Source organism: Ambystoma mexicanum, chromosome 6q, assembly GCF_040938575.1.
Source record: "Ambystoma mexicanum isolate Mex_15411 chromosome 6q, UKY_AmexF1_1, whole genome shotgun sequence".
Taxonomy (NCBI): domain Eukaryota; kingdom Metazoa; phylum Chordata; class Amphibia; order Caudata; family Ambystomatidae; genus Ambystoma; species Ambystoma mexicanum.
In genome coordinates this window covers 353,434,596-353,455,656 of record NC_090937.1, presented here as the reverse complement: position 1 = coordinate 353,455,656, position 21,061 = coordinate 353,434,596, and the positions used below count along the sequence as shown (strand labels likewise).

Here is a 21,061-nt window from a genome sequence, read left to right as displayed (position 1 = left end):
ACAGTCCTACCCCCTTGCCCTGAGTCCTCCCCCTTTGCCCCAGACCTTCATCTTTGCCCCATACCTTCATCTTCAACCCAGTCCTGCTTCAGATCAGTCATTTTCCTTTGTCCCAATTCTTCCCCTTCTCCCAACCCTGCTGCCTTTTACTTCCTGTCCTTCTTCTTCCCAGCCCTTAATTTACATCCAAGTCCTTCTGTTCCTTTGTCCCAAACCCTTTCCTTCCTCCTAGCCTATCACATCCAATCCATCCTAGACTATCTCATTTGTCCCAGTCCTTCTCCTCAACCGTTCTGCTTCATCCCATTCCTCCTCCTTTGTCCCAGTCTTCCTTCTTCTTCTTCAGCCCAATCATTCACTTTTATCTTAATCCTTCTTCATTCCAGTCGTTCTGATCCTTTGTTCTAGTCCTTCTCTTTCATCCTAGCCATCCCCCTTCGTCCTAAAGCTTCAATTTTGTTTTAGTCCTTAATAATAGTACTTTTACAGTAAATCATACTTTGCATTTCGAGGTTAGGAAAGAAAAGGGTAAAGGAATCTACAAGTTGCTCACTTATTGATCTCATGTGTTTACTTATGGAAAACCCCTTAATTTATGTGCTGTCTTAAAATTCAAAGCAATTAGAAAGGGCATTTAAAACTGACGCTTTTTATTTTCCTTGGATAAAGGGGAGAATCTGTCATGCACAGGTAGGGACGCTGGTTACACTGCATCCGCACGGCTTCCGTGAGTGGAAACTATACGTCCCAGAGTCCCCTTGCCTAAGTTACGTACAGCACCGTGCTTAGGTTCTTTTATCGAACTTCGCAATGCTTCTCAGTGCTGCTCATTGATCGTTCCTTCGGTGGGCTTTACAGCTAGTTGCTCTAGCTCTCTCCCTGCTTCTGGATCTTCTCAGAGCTTCCTCCCTGCTAGTAGCCTCACTTTTGGCCCCCTGTGCTCCTTATTCTTCTGGACCCTGGAACCCTAATTCTACACTTCCCCTTTTTTTGGACCTGGACTTCCTGCACTTGGTTTCCTTCCTGGACTTACATGTACTTTCAAGGTGAACTTACCTGACGGCCTGCTGCGTCCTTGTGCATCTTGTGTCATAGGGTTGCTGAACGGACCTCTCTGGTACTGCAACTGCCTTCATCTTTATCAAGTGGACTTCCTGCCTTGCATCTGCTATCATGCAACGGGTATTACACATTTTCTGCACTCACACACCTTACACCCACCCATGCACTAAATCTGCTCACCTTTCTTATTTCTACCCGTAGCGTCCTGGGTGCTGCTCACTGATGATGCCCCCCTTCCTAGGGTTACCAGCAACATTTTGGGGGTTGTGTGTGCCCCTCAGAGTGGTCTTGGTGCACTGTGGCTCTGTGGGGGTCACGTCTAACAGACCAGACAGAATCTAAGCCACGTGCAGGTGTCTATTGGAATTCTATTCCCCATATCACCATCCACGTTTAAGCCATTTTAAGGACCAAACCAAATAAGTTCATTCAGGACCCCAAGGCCACTTCCTTATTGGTGCCTAGTTCCCTCCCCACAGCCCTACTTCTGCCCATTCACCCAGAGCATCCCCTTGCCCAGGCAGCCCTTGGCTAAGGGCCGTAGGCAAAGGGCTGCTCCCAAGTAAGCAGCTCCAGTCCGTGTTTGCCCATGTTCACCTGGAAAGCCTGCTGCCGTCAACCAGGAGTGACCGATAAGGCAAGTGTCTGGGTGGGGAGAACAGCAATTGCTATACTCCATTGAAACCCTACCACTCTTATTACCTTACATAGCATAGCACACTGATCTTAGCTAGCTAGTGGGTAGTTTTCAAATCACTGCTGTGTCCCAATTGTAGGTGGTTCGCAATGTACTCCTGTGTCTCTAATTTAGGCCTTTTTTCCACTTGCCAAGTATCTCAATGATTTCTATCTACTGCTGTAACTCAATTCTAGGCGTCTTCCCACTTGCCAGGTATCTCAAATCTAGGGGTTTCGTACTTGCTGCAGTGTCTCTAATTTAGGTGTTTTTCCCACTTGCCAGGTATCTCAAATCTAAGTGTTCTCTACTTGCTGCTGTGTCTCTAATTTAGGCGCTTTTCCCACTTGCAGTGTATCTCAAAGCTAAGTGGTTTTTACTTGCTGCTGTATCTCAAATGTTAGGCATTTTTCTCACTTGCCAGGTATTTCAAATCTAGGTCTTCCCTACTTGCTGCAATGTCTCTAATTTAGTACTCCATGCTGTATCTCCGATGTTAGGCGTTCTTTCCCTCTTGCCAGGTATCCCAAATGTAAGTGTTTCTACCTACTGCTGTATCACAAATGTTAGTAGTTTTTCCCACTTGCCAATCATCTCAAATCTAAGTGTTTCTACTTACTGCTGTATCTCAAATGTTAGTAGTTTTTCCCACATGCCAGGTATCTCAAATCTAGGTGTTTCCTACTTGCAGCTGTGTCTCTAATTTAGGCGTTTTTCCCACTTGCCAGATATCTCAAAGCTAAGTGTTGTTTACTTACTGCTGTGTCTCAAATGGAGATGCTTTTCCTACTTAAACCTAGGTGCACCTGCCTCACTGATCCTTTAAACTCCAGGTACTGTTGCTCAGTTGCACCCTCGTGATCAGCCTCCTCCCCCGTGGCCCTTCACTACTTCAGTTGCACCGTCCATACATGTGTGAACTCTCAATTAAGGGTGCATCCTACCCACAAGATGGACACCATGCCCCACACCACCCAAATCAGAGCTGCACGCTTGCATGCCAATATGCTTAATGCGGCCCACTCCACCCAATTCCAACCCTCATCCACGCAAAGCCCAACCACCCAATCCACCAGCCCGTCACACAGCCCCTTCCTCCCTCCCCAACACTCCGAGGTATATGCCCCACCTCCGCCCTTGTCCAATCCTCCCTCTTCCGCCCTGCTCCAACCTCCTAGTAGATCTCGCTCCGCCCAAGCCAGAGCAGCACATTGGAGAACTAGAGTTGAAAATATTGACCCCCAGAACATCCCACACCGCCCACCTACGTAGTCCCGCTAACCCTTCTACTCCAACCCCCTGCTACCTCTTTGCCGCCATCCATGCTCTCAACTCTCCTGAGCGACATGCCCCCCCCCTCCGACTCTCACTTCCCTTCTCTTAGTGCAGCAAGCGCAGCCCTGGCCAACACACTGACCTCAACAGCCCCCTCCCAATCTCACCCACACACCATTGCTGCATTTATTGCAGGGTGAGAGTATTCTACAAAATAACTGCTTCAGTTTTCTGCACCGATCATCCCATTTCAATGTCTTTTTTTCCCTGTATATCCCCATTACGTCTGTTTTGGTGGACCCACTGTTGCCATTCCACATGTTCTTTAAGAAGAACATTTCTATGTAGAGGACTCCTCAGTGTAACTGTTCTGTTTTCAAATGGCCTATAGTCAGCACAATGAATTTAACCTGAGTTTTGCTTTGAAGATTGCACTTGCATGTGGAAGTATACATCTGGGCATATTGGCATGTCTTCCTTAAAGGTTGCAAGGTCTTAACATGCCAAAGACGTAAATCAGCCTTGAACCGGACTGTCTTTACTTACTCCTTCAGTGAAGATGGTTAATGTTTGCCTTTGCAGTTTGAAAGAAAGTATTGAAAGAACTTCGTAATATCTTTTGACCATAAATACTAATTGATTGCTCAGAAATATATGGTTGTAATTTGACTATGTTTTATTTTACTGGTTGCTGCTTTTTAATGCCTGGTGTAAATCTCAAGCGCTGCAACACCTATTTCTTCCTTTCTATGGAAACCCTACCTACTACTTTTTTTTTCGCAGTTCATGTGCTTTGGTGGCATAAAGATCCAGACAGCCGTGCAGCTGGCCGACACTTTGCCCATGAAGATGCCCGGGTAGTTTCTGCTGGTAAGTGGTAGAGTCATTTTTCACCATGGCGCTTAATACATTTTTGGTATTTCACCACTTGTATACTGGTATCTTTTTAAGACAACTAATAATAGTGCAATATTGAAAAATATGTTTAATGTGGCCTGTTGGCCAAGGCAATGGCCAATGAGAACCAGCAAAAGCAAATCCCAGAATCCGTCATGAAAATATAGCTTCTGTAATCCAAACCTTGAGGTGCAAAGTGAAAGCTGGGATATGATGATGTGATATGGCGTTTATAACGCTCCTACAAGTGTTTCAAGGCGCAATGAGGCAAGGGAGGGGGAACAGAGGGAGGACAGACAACGATCCTACTAGTCCAGGTGTCATTCAGATCACACAAGTGCATGGGAAGAGGAAGGAGGAAAGTGCTTGTGGGGGGGCAGGGGAAGGGGACAGTGCAGTACATGGGATAATAAAATAAATCACAAAAGTAAAAGTATGGCCAGCAGATGGCAAGTGCAAAGGTAAGTGCAGACATCAGGTGTCAAGTGCTGGTAGTGGGGCTGTAGGGATACAGAAAACAGTCACCAAGTGTGGGGGTTGCCAGGAAGGCAGTGCAGGAGTACGTCTGGTGGGGGAGGGGATCTGGGCTCAAGATCAGTGGGTGGCCAGGTAACCAGTGCAGTTTCAGTATTAGCCAGGAAGTCAACAGGGGAGAGGAGGATAGAAAGCAGAAGCAAAGAGAAAGGTTCAGAGGTGCATCTGGAACCAGCGATGATTCTCCTCAAGTTTTTAGGGAGGCAGGGAGGCTATTCCAGAGGGAGGCCCCAGCCGAACAAAGAGATCTACCACCAACTCGTTGCTTGGAGAAGCGACTGACCCTGAGGGTGTTGGAGGCGGATGAGCAAAGAGCTCAAGAAGGAAGATATTTAGGGAGAGAGAGTTAAAGTTATTGAGGCCCCATGCCCCAGAAGGCCTTATGGACAATGCAGAGGATTTTGAACTTAATCCTTGCAGCCCCTGGGAGCCAGTGCAGAGATGAGTTGACTGAACTCCCCATCCTTTTATGTGAATGTTTCTCCCAGAGAGTGGATGAGGAGGGATCTTGTGGGCTCACTGTCCCTCGAGAAATGTGGTGATACCACCTCAGGAGCCATACTAAGAGGTGGTGGCCTAAAAGACGTGGACTCTCAGGAAGCCTTGCCAAGGAACTGGAGCAACTGACATTCCACTGTATAAAGATTGAATTCCATGAATCTGCAGTGTTCGTGAGTCAAGCAGAAGAGTGCGTGAATCATATCTCAAAGAGATAGCGAGCAAGGAAAGGTGCACATACTTCACACTTCACTGCTCACAGCACGGTACAATCCCAGGTAGGAGCATACAACTGCAGAATGCCACAAAGCTGCTCACCATGTAGTTGCACAACACAAACCGCTTTAAAACCTTGCTGGCTCTCATTACCGGCAATGCAAACTATGAGAAAATCACCCAATACAAGAGCTACACTCATTATCTAATAATGAAAGGGATGAAAGATTCCCAAGGAAATAACCAATCAGGTTTAAGAATTCGAACCAGGAAGGGGAATAAAGTATCAGGAAAAACATTAGGAGCCAAGCCCCAATCTAAGAACCATAAAAAGGGCATGGTAGAGCTAGAGATTGAGAGAATCCCACAGGAGTCACACATGCCTACTCCTGCTGCCTTGAAGCAAGGGGAGAATCCTGGAGCGAGAAAATGGGAAATGACAAATGCCTCAAGAAAAGCATAAACCACCTGGGAGAAGATCAGACAAGCCAGACTGGAAGGAGGAGCTAACCAGGGTGTAGAGAGAGCACCTGCCAAACCTTCATGTAATTGGATGACCAAGACCTGCGGCTATTGTGAGAAACCTGAAGTTATCTCACCTGCTAGCCCCCGGAGATCTGTCATCCAGGTGGCCAGGACACGGACATTGCTATTGGATCAGTTTCTGGGGGTGGACCAGTGGGGGAGGATCACCTGGATGGGGGATCCCCGGCGAGATGCAGTACCCCCTTCCTTGTAACACCTTTTCCCCATCCTACACCATAGGATATCTAGAAGCTCAACACCCCCTTTTCCAACACGGAACACTTTCCGACATGATGACAAACAACGGACTTACCAAGAGCCGTTTACCTGACATGTCCCAACACAAGGTTCAGGCAGAGTGAGGCAATTGACAACAACTGAACACACCTGACAGCCCTTTCCCTTCCCCACAGGGATAAAAGGCGCAGCACAAGTGCATGCTACGAGCAAGGCTGAACGCATGAGGAAGCAGTTATACCGGACCGGCAGAGAACAAAGGCATTGAGACCCAAAAGGACAACAAGGAGGGAAGTGCCCTTGCCCATTTCAATCCTGACCCACAAATCCTCCATGAAAGGAATCATAAGACCGGCATATACAGCTGTTGTGCAGCATAGCAGATGTCAATGGTGCACGGGGGCCTCCTGTGCTGACAGCCAAGGCGGGGAGGCATGCTAGCTACTGTGGTACTGTCCTTGACTCCAGAGACAAGAAACACCAGGGAGTTCAACACAGCCGGTGAGTCGGAGGGAGCTGATAGTAAGCCGGGCTGTGTTGAGCTGAAGGTTGCAATCGGCAACATATTGTGAACGCAAGGACTTGTGAACAATGTGTGTTTGAACTTTTGGGAAGCCCAGTGACGGGCCAGCTGCAGAGTGGTCAGGCGATGCAGGAGTGCTCATTCAAAGGACTCTGGCTGGCCCCTTTGTTGAAACTACAAGTACCAGGAGGCCCTAGGAGAGGCTGACTTGAGGTGTCAGAGTGGTCCTACAAGGGCCACGTCACATCCCTTGTACACTCGAATGTCTCTGACCCGTTCCCAAGAGAAAGCTAAGGGAAGGGAACCTCCACCCTGTTTTCAGATGAGATTGTGAATATTGTGTTAGAATCGTTATGTGAACCCGATGGAAGGATACCAAGGGGAAAGCTAACAAGAATGAATCCTGTACTGTAATAAAGCAAGTTGAACATTGTGATGACAAGAGTGAACCCTGCCGAGGGATGACCACAGTGAATGATTGTTGAACTTGTGATTGAAAGGCCGTTGTGAATCCGGCAGAGGGAGGCCAACCCAGAGAGAAGGATTGAAACCCGACAGAGGGGGATCCTAAGGCAAAAGGTAATTGTTTTGTTTTGTTGTGTTTGTTTTGGCACTTCAGGTCCTCTGAGGTAAGAGACTTTGTGTAACAGAGACTTTGCCACATAAGGCACTGATGTTTTGGAACTGAACTGTAACCTCGTGCTAGCAAGGCCCAGTAGTGTGCTCTACTCGGAACTCCCACCTTGTCCCATGCTTGGAAATGTGGCGAAGGGAGACCCCAGCCATACCATCCTGACTTATCATTTTGTGAACACTTCTTTCGTTTTTGGTGAACATTGCCCCACACTATTTTGTAATTTAGCGGTAAGAATTGGTAATAGGTTTGTTAGTACAGGCCCTTTTTATATGACAAGATGCCACTAGGACTGCCTTATTATTATTTGATGGTTGTAGCTTGCTCCCATCTTAGATTTAGGTTTAGATTAGGCATTTTTCTCATCCATTCATTCAGTTTAATAGACACCTTTGAACTGTGATCACTTGTGTCTATCTTTACCGTTGCCACCATGAGTTCCTTACACTATCCACCAGCGACCCTAAGGTACCCCTAGCAGGAGGGTGACACAATTTCAGCTACCTGATACAAACCTTTATGGAGGGAGAAATACCCCTAAACGTGAATCCTGAAGAAACCCATGTACTGGGAAAAAATTGTGAATCCAGAAAAAATATAATGAAGGTCTGGGATACACCTTCTCAAAATGCTGACAAACCCAAGGTATGGGGAGATCTGTTGTAAACCCGGAGGAACCTTGGGGCTGGGAGAAGCCTACAATTGATTCTTGTAAGACTTAAGTAAAGTTTGAGGAGAGAAAGATATGAAGCTTGAAGCCTGGGAGAGGACTTGAGAAACAAGGTGAGAGCAGAGAGGCCTGAAGGAGAGACCTGGCCGTGAGCAACTACTGCAAGAAACTTCCAAAAGTACTTCATCTGTTTTTTGTGTTAGAATTGGTACAGACGTTGAAGCATAGGGTTGTTATAAACAACAAACTGCTTCTTGGTTAACAGAATTGATGAAATCAGCGGCCACATCGATGCCTCAAAACCAGACAGAGCCCTTCTAGCCACCACCATGGTCACTGTCATCCTGGACAGACTTCACCCTCCCCTCGCCTAAGGATCTCACAAATGCACTTGCTTCACTCAAACCAACTGATTGCATGGACAACTTACTCCCAGCCTCCCTCATGGGCCCCTCACTGGCCCAGAACTTAACACACTCCTCAGAATTGTGAATGGCTCCCTCAGTCAAGGCGCATTCGCAGACATTTTGAAGACCTGTCTCATACAATTCCTTCTCAAAAAACCCTTGCTTGACCCAGAGGACCTAGCCAACTACAGACCTATCAGGAGCCTCCCATTCATCATAAGGTTTATTGAGAAAGTAGTTGCGACCCAACTGCTTGCCAGAATCGATCAGCTTCACCTCCTCAGAGATTACCAGTCTGGCTTCCTCCCGCAAATGCAGCACTGAGACTGCAACGATCCAAGTGGTGGATGATGAGCTCAGAATGACCGACACTGGGGACTTGTGTCTCCTAGTCCTCTTAGACCACTCAGCTGCCTTTGACACAGTTGATCGACAAATATTCCTCTGCCTCCTCGCCGACAGGATGGATTTATCTGGAACTGTCCTTAAATGATTTGCATTCTACTTATCCGATGGGCACCAGGTCGTACACATGGGCTCATTTTGATCCAACCAACTCCCAGTCAGGTGCGGGTCCTCCAAGGTTTCATTCTCTCCCAAATCATCTTCATTCTATACATGGAACCCTTGGGAACTCTCCTAAATGCCCCAACATAGCCATCCATCACTACGCTGATGACACTCAGCGGTACCTTAAGGTCAGTGGCCCCCAGGAGATTGCTTGCCCCGCGGATGCCTGTCTACTATCCAGACTTGGATGTCAAACGCTTACCTTAAAGTGAACCAGACGAAGACCAAATTTGGCCTCATCGGTCCCTACACCAAATAACAACTTGTGCAACAATGGCTGTTTGAGAAGTGCCTGGAATTATTCACTCCTCAGCTGTGAAAAACGGTCAAATCCCGGTGCTTTATTATTGACAGTAGTCATTGCTTCAAAAAGTAGGCAGCCCAAAAGGCACAAACTGCATGGCTACTGATCCACAAACTGCAAAATCAGCACCTTCATTCCCCCAAACGAATTACGTATGGTGGTCCAAGCCCTCGCTATCTCCCTCATCGATGGGAGAAAAGGCCCTCCTTACTGGGCTTCCAGCCACACACCTGGCCCCCCTCAAAGCTGTACACCATGTTGCAGCCCGCCTCATTACAAGTGCCAGCAAATTCTACTGTATCTCTCCAACACTGCACATGGTTCACTGGCTCCTCCCCACAAGTTCAAAACTGCCTGTATCACCTCCAAAGCAATCTCAAACGGAACACCAACATACTTGGCGGTTTAACTCCACACCTCTGGAGAGTCTTGCACCTTGCGTCGCAAAACTATCAAAAGATTGGAGTCAAACCTAGCCTACAAAAGGAAGGCTTGCAAGCAGTCCTTCTCCTTCCATGCCCCAACCATCTGGAGGTCAATCCCGGTAGAGGTTTGAAATGCCCCTACCATCCTCCAGATCCGCAAAACGCTAAAAATTTGGCGCTTTAAACAATATCTGCTGGATGAAAAAAACTCCCTCTCGCCCTCCAACAACAGTACTGCGTTACTGTATGAAATGCCAAACCCTATTTTGGCACAATCCTGTTGTAAAGCGCTCAGCAGCCCTTGACCTAGGTTTGCGCTATATGCAATAGAAATTCAAATAAAATGATCTTTTACATTGGCCTAAACTTTGGAACATTTTTACTGTTACCTCAGGGTAGCCAGGAGACTAAAAGACTTGTTAAGATTAGGTGTAAGAACTTTCCATTTGCCGTTTATTTTGGGACTTTACTTTGTATGATAAGGTGTTTCAAGTAGAGACAAGGCGTTGTAAGAGTTGGTTGGGAACTTACGATTTCACCTGAACAGCAAAGAACTATGTTCTTATATTTGGATGAGTTACCAACTCAGCAACCCAGTTGAACAGAAAGACTTTCATTTTCACAGAGTTTGTTTAGTGTATAATTCGCTCCATCAAAAAATACCCTTAGAGGGAAGTCACCCTATTCCCCCACTTCCCTACCCCCACATACACATATACATGTACTAGAAATTATACCCGTGTTTCGTACGCTAATTCCTACAAAAATGTTTTTATTAGACAAAGGTATATTTATATTTTATACTTTTTACAATGTCTACATCACAAAACCTACCCACACGCTAAATTTCAGGTTTGTAGCATGTTGGTAAGTATGCTGAACATTACAAACAGACACACGCGCATATCTAAGCTTTGCAGACTGCATACAAAAATGCTTAAAAAAGCAAGATTAGAAAAATGTATATATTATACTTTTTACATCATCTACATCATAGAACCTACCCACATGCCAAATTTCAGGTTTGTAGCATATTGGGAAGTATGCTAAACACTTCGAACAAGCACACCCACATATCCACACATTTCTCTAATAGGGCGGCAAGCGAGTAGGAGGCAGGGAGGGAGCTGGAGTCCCAATGAGAAGGATCTCAGTCTTACTGGCATTAAGGCACATATTTTAGCCATGCACCATTCCTGAATAGCAGACAAACAGTCAAGAATGAGAAAGGAAGAGGAAGAGGTAGAGGAGGGAAACTTGAAGGAGAGCTGAGTGTCGTCTGCATAACACTGAATGTTAGGAGAGAAGGAGGAGATCAAATTGCACAGAGCAATCCACAGCCAAGGAGCAGAGGTCCTAACTGAGACAATAACAATCTACCACCGAACAAGACCACTTAGCTCAAACAATGACATTCTCTTAGAACCAAAACCATACAGAAAAAGAAAACTCAGAGGATCATCTTTCTCTCACCTGGCATTAACAACCTGGAACGGCCTACCAAAAAACATATGCAACTGGAATTCAGGAAATTACTCAAAACCTGCCTCTTTGCTCCAGAAACAGGAGGAAATGACTAAGAAACATAGACCCAGCAGGAAACTAGAATCACAGAGAGCAAACCTGACCCGTAAGTTAATATTCCCTGACCAGAAGGTGGGGGGGAGGGAGCGCCCCAACCACCCATGTCTACCATGTACGTCAGCTTACCCATGATGCTAATGTATTATTCCTTAACCAAAAGGCAGGGGCCCTGACCACTCATGTCAACATACTGCTAATCCACAGAGGAAACCTAGGCAGGTAAGGACCCCACATGGGATGGGCAGGGAGGGACCAGAACTCCCTAACCTAAACATCGCCAACCCAGGGCGGAGGAACATGCCTGCATCAGCCACGTACACACACCATTAGACTAACACAGAGGAAAAATGCCACTCCCCAACAGACCTGCCACCTATGTGGACATAATACAATGCCAAACATACTGGATAATCATAGATGCTAAGCACAGAATCGGAAAGAGAGAGGTAAGGAAATCCTGCTAACCAAACTCGTAAAGAACCTCACACAACCACCTCTGGGCACAGCAATCCACACGCACTTCACCACTTTCCAACACATAACCTTGCACAACAGCACATCGGATTTCGTACTGACCCGAAAACTGCACTTGAGCTTGGCGAACGGTGCAAACCGAACTGCAGCTGCCAACAGAACATCACAATCTCTCACTATCCTATTCCCACTACACCCTACAAACCCCCCACTTCTTCACAATCACCTTTTCAGATCCGCCAGAGCGCCTGGGACCACTCCGGTGGTGACGGTGCACGGTAAAAATAACTTTAACTTTAACATTTACACTGAATGTTAGGAGAGAAGGAGGAGATCAAATGGACTAGAGGCACAAGGTAGATGTTGAAAAGCCAAGGCGAGAGTATAGAGCCCCGAGGGATACCGCAGGTGGGGAGTGAGATGAATGAGAGAAAAGGCTGGTCAGAGAGGAAGGAGGTCAACCAGTCGAGAGCCAGGTCTGTGATGCCAAGGGTATCGCAAAGCCGATTTATAAGGGTGGCATGATTGACCATATCAAAGGCAGTGGAAAGGTCAAGAAGGATGAGAACGAAAGGAGAGTTGGAATCGAGATTAGAAAGTCTTCAAGGGTGTTCAGGAGTGCAGTTTCCATGCCTCTGGCAGCTTTGAAACCAGACTGGTGGTCGTGGAGACAACCAACAGATTCAGTGTGGTGGATAAGATGGGAGATGGCCAGCTTCTCCAAGGGTTGCCCAGGAAGGGGGTAATGGAGATAGGGTGATAGTTAGCCAGACAGGTAGCATTATCAGAAGGCTTTTTGATGAGAGGGTGAACAAGGGAGTGCTTGAGGAGTAACAGAAAGGATCCAGTGGCAAAAGAGTGATTGCAGAAATCCGCCAAGGCGGGAGCAAGCAAGATCATGTTGTCATTGATAGTTCTATAGGAGCAGGGGAGTACCTGTTTGGATGAAACTTTCATAGAGCGGGCGAGAAAGAGGAGAGGAGAAGGGAAGGGATAGGGGGACCAAGGGAGGCATGAGAGTGGATGAGGGAGAAAGTAGTGGTGTAGAGGACAGTGAGGACAGGATGTCCTGAGTTTTAGTAATGGCGTGCAAGGCCAATGAAGTGCACGGGCCAGGTAGGGCAGATGAGAAATGGAGACTGCAGTAGGATTGGCGAGTTCATTGCAGATTTTGAAAAGTTCAGCCATGTTGTTAGTGGCCCCAGAGATGTGGGCTTGGGTATAGGCCCTCTTCTCTGAACAGATGGAAAGTCTGTATTGCCTTTGGAGCGGGCGGCAGGCTAGTTTGTCAGTGGATATGCTCCTGCCACTTCCATTCAGAAACTCTGCACTTGCATTTCAGAGAGGCCAGGTTGGAGGCAGGCTTCATGCTGATCCTCATGATGGGGACAAGGATGTCCACAGTGTTCGAGATGGAGAGTTGAAGGTTAGTAAGGGCTGTGTCAGAGTGAGAGTTAGAGGAAGGTGTTGGAGGGGTAATGAAGGTGGCGGCAAAAGCAGCGACTGGCACTCGCTCCATAGGTCGAATGATGGAGAAGGCGACTGGTAGTGTGGGTGGGGGCTTAGCCGGCGGACCAACGAGGTCCAGGTGAGAGGAGTGCTTGATCAGACCAGGAGAGAGGGGTAGTGAGACGGTTGCAGGTGGGGATGTCTGCAGAGATGAGAGCATCTAAGGTGTACCCGACTGATTGCATCGGACTGGAGGGAAGAATGGAGAGGGAAAGAGAGTCACAGAGGTTGTGAAAGAGTGCAGACGCTGCATCAGGGGAGTCAAGGTGAATATTGAAGTCTCTGAGGAGGAGAAGCTTGGAGTAGGAGGCCAGGAGAGAAGAGGTGAGGTCAACCCACTCTGAGAGGAAGAAGGAGACTGAGCCAGGGGTCCTTTAGATGGTGGCCAGAGTCAGAGAGAGGATAGGAGAGACAGCAAGCCTGCAGACGAGGCATTTGAAGGAGGAGTAGGACTGTGTGGGTATGATAGTAGCAGGGACCCATTCAGGGAACATCAGGGTCACTCTGCCCCCGAACTGGTTAGGCCTGGGCTTAGAGAGGATCTTGTAGCACGCAAGGAGGAGAATGTTAAAAGTTGTGAAAGAGCTGGCCATGAACCACATCTCAGTGAGAACGAGGACATTGAGGTTGAGGTCTTCAAGGAGGTGGCAGATGTCAGAGGATATGATATTGGTAGTACAAGCACCATAGTTCCCTTTTATATTAAGTTTAAGCCCATAACACTTATAAAGTTCATTTTTATGTATTTCCCCATTTCCTGCTTTAAGGTCTTTGGTTCTCTGGAAGGACCAACAGTTCAATTACCATATAAAGCAAGACAATAGGAAAATACGGTTAAGTTTCCTCCCCCTCCCCCCACTCGTCCTTCAAACACCAAAACATCCCTTTATCCTTACCCTATGCCTTTCATTTTCCTACCACAGGCTCCGGTCTAGACATCCCAAGCAAGGGCCTCACTATGTATGTACTCAAATGAGCCTTGCCATTGGGAGACCACTGTGGTGGTAGCAGGTTGTCTCAAAGCAGATATGGGTCAATCATTGGCCAGGCACGTAGTTCTTTCTCAACATAAATATATTTGTGGCTCAAAATGAGAAGGAAGGTTGAACCAATAATTGGGTTGCAAAAGAAAAGTAAACTCAAGGTTAGTTCAGATAGCCCTGCAATAATATCAGGCCTCTTCCCACAATCCCTGGGACCAGGCCCCTGTCACAATCTCTTGAGGTGGCTTGGCTCAACAGAGAAAAATATCACTAAGTCCTAGGATTGCAGTGTTAGCCTAAATGCCTGTCTTGATCTTCCAGTTTTCTTGTTGGCTCCCCATAAACCTTAGGTTCAGAAACTTTGAAGCTGTCTCCTTAGTCCTTGGCTTTGACTGTCAGCCTCAGAATAGTGAGTGTTGGGGATGAGCAACGCTCAGGCTCCCCCCACTGCTCGGGAGAAGAGCTAAGAAGGGAATACCAGGTTGGTTTTACAAGGTTGGCTTTTAGTCTTGCTACCTACCTGTTTTAGGGTCATGGCTCCACTGCTCACCAGTCCACTATCACCTTCTGCCTACACACTTGCTCTTCCCTTTGCTCTTCCCATTCTTTGCCTGCAACTCCTCCATGATCCACTACATGACTTTTCCTCAACCCATCCCAGGCTCCACGATCACCCAGCTGCTCTCTGCTACCTAAATCCTTTGTGGGCCCAAACTGCCCTTTCATCCAACCTTCCTGTCCCTCTCTCTGATAAAACATCACCTCACTTTTCCTTCACTCCCCTCACCTTTCTCCTTCCTCAACCAGATGTTTCTCCTGCCCTGTATTCTACTATTCTTCCCCTCCTATGCTTTCATGTATGTCTGCTCTGCTACTGTTAACCTCTGCGTCATCTCAAAGGTTGTTCTTCCTTTTCTCCTCCCCTTCGCACCACTTCTCCTTTTCAATGGATGGTTTCCCTTTCCTTATCTCTGCTTTTATTTCTCTCCTCTCCAAAGGGGGTTTCTCCTTTCCACCTCTTCACTACGTTCACCCTCCTCCTTTGTCCAGCAGTCTACTCTCCTTGTTGCCTCTCCTCTAACTCTGCACCTCATTTCTCCAACTCCTGGTCTCCTGCTCTTGCTTCACCTACTCTCTCCCATAGCCTCGTCTGAATGTACCTCTTCTCCTCTCAATGCGCCTCTTCTCCTCTAGGCTCCTCTGAATGCACCTCTTCTCCTCTAGCCTCCTCTCAATGTGCCTCTTCTCCTCTAGCCTCCTCTCAGTGCGCCTCTTCTACTCTAGCCTCTTCTCAATGTGCCTCTTCTACAACACTGCCTATGAAAGCATTCCCTTTTTATATTGGCTTAATCCTGTCTCATTAACTACCTCAGGTTTAACAGGTTTCAGGTTTGGGGCCCTTGTATCATGATTAGATGTCTGTGTAACCTCCATATGGCTCCCTTGGACCTGCCCCCCTTTCCCTGGCTCATTGCTGTGAGTCGCTGAAGACCTGCAATAACATATTTGCTTTGGTTTGCACTAGGTGTGGAATAGGCAATAGGGATGCACTGCTCAGAGCCGCTCGCTCTTCCCTTTCCACGTTGCAAGCACGACAATCTCCAATCTCTTGTGCCCTTCTGTTTTTCTCACCCAATCTGTAATGCATCTTTCTAATCTCCACGGGGACTGTAACCTTGTATTGCCCGCATCCTATGCTATCTGACATACATTAGCTAGTGCCTCTCGGGAGGTATAGAGCGGGTAGTATGTGTTAGTATGTGGGTGTCTCCTGGTGGGATAGCATGACCAGGGGATCATCCACACTCCATCCCGTGGCACAGCATCAAAGCTGAGTGCCCCTGGCCCATCCCAACCATTACACCAAGGGATAGGCATGGTACTTCATCCCATGGCGCAGTACAAAGGACACTTAACTTACTTATTATGCTGCCATTTCTAAAGTTGTTAGTCGCGCCTATGCATACCAGTTTAATGAAATACAGAAACTTAACATCATAACTTTTGACTGTAAGAGCAGTATATATACTGACCAATCAGCATAATAAAAAACTTAAGCCAATTCTAGCGCACGTATAATCTTGTCTGAGACCTCGTTCCCATTAATGAACTTGTTCTACAGGTCTAAATATAGCAAATGTGCACGTGGTCTGGCATTTGATCCTATCGGAAAGCTTTGAACTCAAGCTGTCTCACAAGATATAAGCATTAACCAAGCTTTCTGCTGGCAGCTTCCTCCTACACCGTCCAAGCACCACATAAACCTCATAATTTTAGATTAAAAGCATAGCATGTGGTTGGTTTTTCCTCCATTCTGTCACCCCTGCCACATCGTATTCCACCATGGAAAGTGAAAGCGGGCTGACACATTCCCTTTGCCATTTCCATGGCAGCCATCTTGTTTTGCTGTTTTTTTTTTATTTTTGTAAAAAGGGTTTGCGCTATGTGTGCAAACCCATTTTCCCAAATGCGTTCACCTTTGACTGGGTGCCAATAGACTTACTAACCTTGGCCGCAGGCGTTAGTCTAGTAATGTCACTCATTAAAGCCCACACAGAAAGTTGGACCATAACCAGATGGCAATGCCAGTATCCAGGAGTGTTAATGCTTGAGGAAAATTATGAATCTCCTAACAGTCACGTTCAGTTGCACTGTATAACCTATTGACCCAGTTAAAAAACCCAACATTTTTTATGAATGTCTATTTCCTTTGTCTTGATTTGATTGTCCCTTTTTAGTATTGAAAATGGTCAACAAGACCCACAAATAGTCCGTATTGTTTAAGCTGTTATCAAGGCTTCTGAAAAGTGTGATGGGTAGTTTTTCACTCATTGTGAGAGGCACGGTAAAAGCCATTAAAAGTTGAAAGTAACTGAAAATGCCTGTTGATACAGTACATACCCATAACCCAGCAGAGTATCTGCCCTGGTTCTTTCAAGTTCTCCTTCAATAGTTGCAGCTATTTCCCCAAAGTTGTGATATAACTGTCTGACTCATCTGTGTTAAGTCTGCATATGTTAAGAGATACCCAAAACATCTCTGCTCCAATCCTTCAAAACTTTGCACGTGAGCTAAAGAGTCATGGATCATGCAGCGCTGTGTCACATTTTTTAAAGATAACATTTAGATGATGCTCTGCCTCCTTGTGTTCACGTCTGCAGGTGAGACCTTGTTACATTGGTTCTGTCCCAGACAGATGAGCTGAAATCAGCGAAGCACCTGGGCCTGATCTAGATCTAATCTATTGGATAGGTACCAAAGCATTTATGAATTTACTGAGCCAGATTAGACATCTGACAATCCGCCCTAAAAGAAAGCTCTGGCTCACTTGAATAACCTTAACTTCAGTTGCTCAACTAGAGAATGTTTGCAATGGACTTTTATATGCAGTTTAAAAAGCCACCAGCTACAGCTTGACAAAATGTGCCAATATAAGAAATATTCCTCAGTAGCGTTGGGATGGGCAAACAAATGAGGTGATATAAAATCTACATTATGAACATGCCAGCTATTGCTTCATTTCGCCTGGGCCGATATGCACAATAAGCCTACAGTATTTTAGAGACATGCAGCACTACATTTGCATGGCATTGTTTTACACTGAAGGGGAATCTGAGCGTGCCAATTATCAATTATAGAAATCACTCTCATTTGTATTGTACCAACCCCTCCTGTGAGGGATTGGAATAAAGTCAGTAACCTATTAGGTCTATGTGTATCCATCTCATGACCAGAAAACAAAACACAAGATGGCTTTGTAGGTTCTTTTAAAAATACATTTTTGAAAATTGAATTGTTCACAAAAACATTTCAGCGTTTACCTAAGGGTTAATAACAAGTTCAGTAGGCTTTGAACATGTTCAGAAGTTCAAGATAAGGACTGCAATTTGATTAGAGATGCTAGATAGGGGTTGAAAGTTTAAAAAACCCCACCATAGTGTTTGAACGTTCTTAGTGTGGTTTGGACCTTTTCAAAAGAAACTACTCTGGCTTTTTGAAATGGGCTTCTTAGTAAATGTATCACAATACCATAAATCAAAGGGGCCTTCGAGAACCCTACTGTACTTCTTTAAATTGAGAACTACTATGTGTGGGCACTCCCCTTCCTTCGCAGAAACCCGGGGAACAACAATAGTAAATTCTAACAGAAATTATGTGTCTCGAGTAACAATTCTAAATCTTAGACCAAAGCCAAAGATCCGTCCAGGCAAATGTGTAAGTATGTACGATTTATTAATTTATTATAGTACAAAACCTTATACAAACACAATTATACAACGCACATACAACGAAGAAAGACATTCCATAAAAACATCCTCAATACATGAATTGAATGTTGTGCAAAACTATCCATAGAATGTGCAAATAAGCTTCAAAAAGTGCAAACCAGCAAGAGCTATTTAGAAAGTGTTGAATTGTATACTTTGCTATGTTATTACACACACCCCTATTTAAAAATATTGTCCATAGTGGAAAATATATATTACATATTTTCAACAAAAGTTCCTCTGTAAAATTAGCTGGAAATGGGCTCTTGTGGGCAAGTGGTTATCCCTTTTTAACCACTAGACCCGAGTCTGAATCCCCACCTGTCTGTTTTATGTTGCATCAAATTTTGTTTTAAAAACAATATTTGATTCACTATAAAAAAAAAGACAGGCTGTTGCTTGAAATGTTGTTTTTTTTTAAAAACAATATTTGAAGCATCCAGAAAAAAGCAGTCCGGGATTCCAACTCGGGTTGCATGGTGGCCTAACCCTTAACCACTGGACCACACGCGTACTTGTGAAAGAACAAGGCAAACCCTGCGTCGCTCACACGTTCACAGGCCAGGCAGTCCTATGAATGCCATCCTAATACGGAAAAACAAACACTTTCCAGATTTGAAAAGTCTTAGTTTGCTTTATTAGGATGGCCATTCACAGGGATGTAATTTCATCAAAATGCCAGGGGTAGCGGAAGTGACATCACATGACCCTTGACCCCTGATGACATCACAGGAAGTTATGAGGACAAGAGGTGGTTGTTCCTAAAAATTTAGGAACTCCCGTCCCCTGCACACTGTCTAGTATCTGCAGAGCAGATCAATAACTTTCTTGTATTTTTGTATTACTAAAATTCATAAAACATTTTTTTTATATACAATAAACAATTAGATAGGTGGAGCATTCAGGGTGGATAATAAGTTCACAAAACTTATATAGACAACAAACAAAAAATGTATTGTACAATTTCTCTGAGCCCGACGCATTTCGAGTAAAAACTCTTCTTCAGGGGCAAAATCATATTTCACAATCAATTTCTAGAAAAAGGAAGTGGCATCACATAGCATTTTACACTATGAAAATGGTTATGATATCACTATAATGTGATGTACATTTCATACAAGAATGGATCGACATATGTATCGTTAAGATCAGTGTGTATAGGCCCATATTAACAAATGACTGTGAATTCAAGCAGACGTCCATGACCAAATGATAATGATGTGTTCTTATATAGCACTTACGCTTAAGCGCTTTAGATAGAAAAAATATACAGCCAATATCACTCAACCTGTGTTGGTACTCGTTTATCGACCTCAGAAGGATGAAAGGCTGAGTTGAGGCATTTAAGAACAGACTAAATCAGTGACTCACACCCTGAAGTGTGCCTGAAATAAACCTTTAATGAGTCTAGCAATTATTGTATAGAATTCCAGAAAGACACATTATTTGGTATTCGTATTCTTTTTTTATTTAGGGTCAGTGGTGAAAGTGTTAGACTTGTGGCACTCCTGTTCTTATTTTTCTTCTTTTTTTAAGGGGCCTGAACAAGAAAGCCAGCCACTCCAGAAGTAAAGAGCCACATGGTTCTTTTTTTTGTGTTTTATTTAGGTTGCAAGGGAGACCGCAGTTGCGACCTCTGGCGACCCCTAAATGACGTCCCTGGCCATTCATAGGACTGACTCTCCTATGAACGTGTTATGCAATTCTCTGCTCTGCTGCAGCAACAAGCTGAGGCACGCAGTGGGGGGCTCCTGCTCGATTATTGCCGCGAGAGCAGAGAATTGAAAGAAAAAACTGTTTCTGTATGCAACATGGATGTTTCAAGTCATTGAAAAGCAGGACTTGGAGACATATGTCCAGCTAATTTTACATACGAACTTTTGTTAAAAAGAAAATTTTTGACTATGTACAAGATTTTTAGATAATATTTTTAAGAGCACTTCCACTTTAATCAGTGCTGTAAACACTATACTGGTGCGATACAACGGTCTTAAGCAGGTGTGCCTTCCACCACTCGATTTATAAGCACTATGCATGTCCTTACTGAAGTCCTGTCCAAAACAAGCATTGGCAAAGCCAACAGTTTTGGTTTGTGTATTAGTAATATGCGTGACATGGGCCTTTCCCATGCCTACTCAAAAGCCCAAATCATTTGCATTGCCAATGCTTGTTTTCCTTGTGGCTCATATTGTGCCCCTTTGCTATGTTGTTGCGATTTATAAATGAGAAACGTGCTTGGCGTCACAAAAGCTGAAGAAAATACTACTTCTAACTCTGGATTAGACTAAAGGATGTGTACTAATTGGGCCTTTGTTATTTCCTATTTCAGTTCGAGAGAGCGCCCGATTTCTTGTGTCCCAGGAGAACATGCTCCTGTTCCCTGCCACCTTTTCGCCACTAAAGTAGTCCTCCACTCAAGGGTCTACAGACATCAAGATGGTCTCCAGCTCGTCAACTGATGTGACAGTCATCAAGAGATCAAGATGAATGACTATGCACAGGAGATATTGGCATCTGGCATGTATTGTGTATATATACCCATAATAAATCCGGGTCTTAAAGTCAGTCATTCAGGTATTAAAAGAGTCAGGTCTGTTGAACTGTGTACCTTTCCTGTTTCCACCATTTTCATAATTCAGTATGGTACATATATCCATTTTATGTGAAGTTATGTTTCTATTTCCCAACTAGACATGTCTCCTTTGAGCCTTCGGGGCCTGGGGTATATATGTCTCTTTTGTCCAGTTTTCAAAACATGCTTCAATGCTTGCATGTTATGCAGAAGCTCTG

General features: G+C 45.2%; 1 protein-coding gene across 1 annotated transcript in view; it reads left to right on the top strand.

Moving 5' to 3' along the window:
• The window catches only part of LOC138516035 (protein NipSnap homolog 3A-like), a 178,656-nt gene extending 157,816 nt beyond the window's left edge, over window positions 1-20,840 (top strand). Inside the window, exons 5-6 of the mRNA XM_069630842.1 lie at window positions 3,797-3,883; window positions 20,601-20,840. Coding sequence (XP_069486943.1) covers window positions 3,797-3,883; window positions 20,601-20,677 — 164 coding nt within the window. The 3' untranslated portion in view covers window positions 20,678-20,840. The remainder of the gene's footprint in view (window positions 1-3,796; window positions 3,884-20,600) is intronic.
• The last annotated feature ends 221 nt before the right edge of the window (window positions 20,841-21,061 follow it).